A 4,961-nucleotide genomic window follows, 5' to 3' on the forward strand; every position below is an offset into this window, starting at 1 on the left:
CTGGGGCAGGGATCACTGGTTCTGTTGGACAAGTGGAGTCTGTGATGTTGAGTAAATGGTCTGATATAAGGGGAGGGGGCTTGAGTTCTGTTGGAGGCAGAAACCTAGAGGAAAGGAGCTTTGGAAGAGCCCAGAGATTTCTGCTGGGATCCAAGAGCAGAGCTTGTCTGCTTTCCTTTTGTCCTGGCTCACCTCACCCAGACAGGGGCAGACCCCCACCATAACAAGGAGACCAAAAAGACACAGGGGGCACAAAAGTGAGATGCTTGTGGTTTATTGAAGGGAGCAAGGCCGGTAGGCATGGACTCAAAGCACGGCAGCGGCAGGGGCTGGAGCAGTTGGGGATCTTCGGCTTCTAAATCCTAATTACACAGTAAGCTTTTGTCTATTTTTTCCTAAAACAAATAAACAAAGAAAGAAACAAACAGAAAAGCTCAACACAACAGTGAATGAATTGCATAGTTAGGCAGAGATGATGAGCCATAGAAACTTTAACATCAACCGAGAGGTGCAGTCAACTCTAGGAGGAACTGAGGTAGTAAGGGCTTGGATTGTTTCTCAAAAGCCTCTTGAAAAATAGTAAGAGGAGGCTGGGCGCGGTGGCTCACGCCTGTAATCCCAGCACTTTGGGAGGCTGAGGCGGGTGGATCACCTGAGGTCAGGAGTTCGAGACCAGCCTGGCAAACATGGTGAAATCCTGTCGCTACAAAAATACAAAAATTAGCTGGGCATGATGGCGGGTGCCTGTAATCCCAGCTGCTTGGGAGGCTGAGGCCGGAGAATCGCTTGAACCTGGGAGGCGGAGGTTGCAGTGAGCCAAGATCGTGCCATTGCAACTTAGCCTGGGCAACAGAGCAAGACTCTGTTTCAAAAAAGATCACTGTGCTGCCTGCCTGGGGACAGTGGCACTGTGACTCTCCTCTCTGGATTAGAAACAGGTCTGAAAACTGGGGCAACCCTGCAGCCCCATTAGGAGAAGCCACTTCTAACCAGTGTGAAGTGAAGGGCGCTGGTTACCATGAGCTTAATGATGCTGTCTCTGGCCTTTGCGGGGAGGGTGTCCACCAGCTTCTTCAGCTGAGCCCCTGCCTCACTCATGTCTTGATCAGGGCTGAAAAATCCCATGGCAGCCTCAAAACTGGAGGGTGTGTCCAGGAACAGGGATTCAATGACACGCAGAAAGGTCGGGCAGATCTCTGCGGAAGCTGCAACACAGAGAAGAGAAGGCATATGTCTCCAGGCCCCTTTCCAAGCTGGCTAGCTCTCTGGCTGGGTCTGCCCGGATGCAAACAGCCAGGCCCATCAGCGGGAGATAGCACCCTTGTCATCGATGGGCTAGAGTGTGAGATCTGCTGGTGCTCTAAGAGGTTGCCTATTGGGTGCTGTGCGAATACTTTCTGGATTACGGCCAGCTTTTTGTGGATTGCCCGAGTCTTCCTTGGATTTCTTGGATTGAGGTGAGCAAGGTGCCACTTTTCTTTCTGTTAGAGGTCAAGGCAGAGTATTGATAACAGAAGCTGCTGGCCTGATTTGTTAATGCCGTGTGGAGGCTGGGAAGAGGCCACTGAGGGTTTTGTTACCCGCCGGAAACTTCCCTCTCCTCAGTGGCTAGGGATGCCCTGAGCCATGCTTCACTGCGGGCATGTGACAAATTCAGACTCTGGCAGGAAGAAGCGATTGTAAGCCAGGTGCGGTGGCTCACACCTGTAATCCCAGCACTTTGGGAGGCCGAGGCGGGCGGACCACGAGGTCAGGAGTTCCAGACCAGCCTGGCCAACATGGTGAAACCCTGTCTCTACTAAAAATACAAAATATTAGCTGGGCATGGTGCTGGGTGCCTATAATCCTAGCTACTTGGGAGGCTGAGGCAGGAGAATCACTTGAAGCCGGGAGGAAGAAGTTGCAGTGAGCCGAGATCTCGTCACTGTACTCCAGTCTGGGCAACAGAGTGAGACTCTGTCTCAAAAAAAAAAAAAAAAGGAAGAAGCCATTGTGATTGTACCAGCCAAACATGGGCCTCCCAACCTGGCCGGGAAGTGTGGCACACTCAGCTCATGGACAGAGCAGCCACTTGTACCGCTGCATTCCCTTCCACACAGAGCTTCAAGACTGTGTTTTCTTCTCAGGTCCTTACAATCAGGAACATGGGGGAAAGTCACCATTTTCTACCCCCTGCTTGCCTCCATCTTCCCAGTGAGTCTTAAATCCCTTGTCCTTGAATTCTCTGCCTCCCGTACAAATTTGCCTTCCCTCCTCTGACTCCAGGGCCTCTCTAGAAAGGGCCACTCCAAGTCAGACCCTCTCCAGAACTTAGGTCCTTGCTTTGTAACTTACTATGTCACCAGGCAAGTCACTCTGTCTTTCCGTAGCTCAGTTTTCTCATCTGTAAAATGGGAACAATATCCCTACTTCATTTTATTTTTTATTTTTTAAATTTTAATTTAATTTTAATTTTATTTTTATTTATTTATTTGTTTTGAGACGGAGTCTCGCTCTATTGCCCAGGCTGGAGTGCAGTGGCGCCGTCTCGGCTCACTGCAACCTCTGCCTCCCAGGTTCAGTGATCCTCCTGCCTCAGCCTCCCAAGTAGCTGGGACTATAGGTATGCATCACCATGGCTGGCTAATTTTTGTATTTTTAGTAGAGACAGGGTTTCACCATGTTGGCCAGGTTGGTCCTGAACTCCTGACCTCAAATGAGTTGGCCTCCCAAAGTGCTAGGATTACAGGCGTGAGCCACTGTGCCTGGCCCAGTATCCTTACTTCATAGAGTTGTTGTAAGAATGAAAAGAGAGGCCAGGTGTAGTGGCTCATGCCTAATCGCAGCACTTTGGGAGGCCTAGGCGGGCGGATCATGAGGTCAAGAGATCGAGACCATCCTGGCCAACATGGTGAAACCTTGTCTCTACTAAAAATACAAAAATTAGCTGGGCACAGTGGTGCGTGCCTGTAATCCCAGCTACTTGGGAGGCTGAGGCAGGAGAATCGCTTGAGCCTGGGAGGCGGAGGTTGCAGTGAGTGAACAGAGAGTGTGCCACTGCACTCCAGCCTGGCAACAGAGCTAGACTCCATCCCAAAAAAAAGAAAAAAGAAAAGAGATACTATGTGAAAGGGTGACAGTGATTGTCACATTGCGTGAAGTGTTAAATATTGTATGTGTGCGCACACAAATAGACAAATGAAATGCATCTGACCCACCCCTTAACATGTTTCAGAACTATCTTGCTCAGCCACCCACTTCTGTACGCAGACAGCACTGAGATCTAATTAATACACATTTCAGTCCAAGATGATGTCATTTTCTCTGAAAAACAAATAAGCCTTGCTGCAAAATAGTTGTTCCTACTGCTTCTTGGTTTGGGTTTTCTAACTCCCCAGTGTCATAAAACTTATCTCCATGGGTGCTGTGAAGCTTTCCAAGTGAATTAATTGGAGTTTATTTATTAAAAAACAACAACATTTTCAGACGAGAATGGAAGAGGCTGATGCAGAGTGAAAAACAGAGTTAGATAACCCAGTTCTCCAAAGACGGGGGATCTTGGAGAGAGGTGTGATCCTTCCTTCCTTCTTTTCTCCCCTCTCTCCCTCTCTCCCTCTCTCTGTCCGCCCCTCTTTCCCCCACAATTCTTTTCCTTTTAATGACAGCAGCAACTACTCAGAGACTCCTAATCCCTTTTGCAGAGGACAGAAATGTTTAGAAAACTCCACTCTGGGTTGGCAGTTCCCAAAAGGGAAGATCTCTTTCTGGAATATTCTTCTGTGCCCAGAATGGGAGACCTTGTCTTGGGTTGGGTTTCTTTTGGGGTCATGAGTCCCTGCAGTTCCCCTTCCAGTGACTTCAGCTGCCAGCATGGAGTGGAGACCCCAGCCTTGGAGGCTGCACCAAGGTCTCGGCATCTTGGGGTGTGTCCAATCTGGGAGGAGGGCCTCATTATTCCTATGCTGGATGCACTCATCTTTATGAGGTGTCCTCCACCCCTCCCTCCAGCCTATTCCATTCCCTGGGATTCTGAGGGTTGCTGGATATGGAAGATGGGACCCTTTTTATGCTTCCCCACAGCCTGGGGCTCTCTCCAAGTTCCCAAGATGAACTTGCTCACCAGACCCAGTTTTCTGAGACTCAGCATGCCCAGGTCCTCCCAGCGGCTACAGAGCAGACACGGGCAGCTCACCCCTTCTTCTGAGCAAAACTGGGTGGTCCTGAGAGTTCCTAAGTCCAGGAGGGAGGGAAGGGACTCTGAGCACTCACCGGAGCTGCAGTAGAGAGCCAGCGTGACCAGGGGGAGGGTGACAGCAAGTTTCATGGTGGAGGCGGGGGATGCTCTGGCCCATCAATGATTCCGTCTCTGAGACTGGTGGGCTAGTAGGAGACATGCCCAGCAAGGTGCTTTTTATATGCTCCAGGCGGCAGCGCCCAGATGGGGAAGGGTAGGGCAAGGGCTCTACGTAAGATACCGCACTATTTGCTTGGGCATTGGCTCGGCGGAATAGGTAAATATTCCCGTTTCTCAACTCAGTTTCTGTCCCCATTGAAACTGAGCTCACACAATGGGCCCCTTGGGGGTGGAGTGCCGAGCCCTGCCTGAAGGCAGTGAAGGGAACCCATGTCAGAGGATGGGGAAACCCAGCTGCCTGTGTCAGTCACTGAACCTGGGCACTGGGGCAGTCCAGGTCAAGAGAAGCAATTGTGGAGCCCACCTGGAGAAACTGAGGCCCAAGGTCCCTCCCAAGTGGCAGGGAGAGGACTAGGACTAGGACTTAGGATGCTGACACTCCACTGGGCTCTTTCATAGGCTCCCCTCTGAGGAGGGCGACTGAACCTTAAGCCAGGAAAGTGACATGGTTCGGAGCATTGCCGTGGTCAGACTTGGGGGGGCCCTGGACTGTTGAACAAAAGGGACCCTTCCAGAATTCCCATCAGAAACCCGAGCCCTGCCACAGGCTGGGTCTGTTCCCACCCAG

General features: G+C 50.9%; 1 protein-coding gene across 1 annotated transcript; it reads right to left on the reverse strand.

The window, feature by feature from the left end:
- Positions 1 to 258: 258 nt before the first annotated feature.
- Positions 259 to 4,467, reverse strand: LOC105469440 (secretoglobin family 1A member 1). The gene is made up of 3 exons (XM_011720437.3): positions 4,249 to 4,467; positions 1,018 to 1,205; positions 259 to 395 (listed from the first exon to the last, which is right to left on the reverse strand). The coding sequence occupies exons 1-3, from the start codon at positions 4,301 to 4,303 to the stop codon at positions 363 to 365; spliced, it is 276 nt and encodes a 91-aa protein (XP_011718739.1). The 5' UTR covers positions 4,304 to 4,467; the 3' UTR covers positions 259 to 362.
- Between the last annotated feature and the right edge of the window lie 494 nt (positions 4,468 to 4,961).

This window comes from Macaca nemestrina, chromosome 12, assembly GCF_043159975.1.
Source record: "Macaca nemestrina isolate mMacNem1 chromosome 12, mMacNem.hap1, whole genome shotgun sequence".
Lineage (NCBI taxonomy): Eukaryota > Metazoa > Chordata > Mammalia > Primates > Cercopithecidae > Macaca > Macaca nemestrina.

Bases quoted from the DNA above. Each gene is read 5' to 3' on its own strand.
- LOC105469440 (XM_011720437.3), bottom strand. From the start codon at position 4,303: ATGAAACTTGCTGTCACCCTCCCCCTGGTCACGCTGGCTCTCTACTGC. The intron at 1,206-4,248 runs GTGAGTGCTCAG...TCTGTGTTGCAG, and splicing joins GGCTCTCTACTGCAGCTCCG to CTTCCGCAGAGATCTGCCCG. The intron at 396-1,017 runs GTAACCAGCGCC...TATTTGTTTTAG, and splicing joins ACAGCATCATTAAGCTCATG to GAAAAAATAGACAAAAGCTT.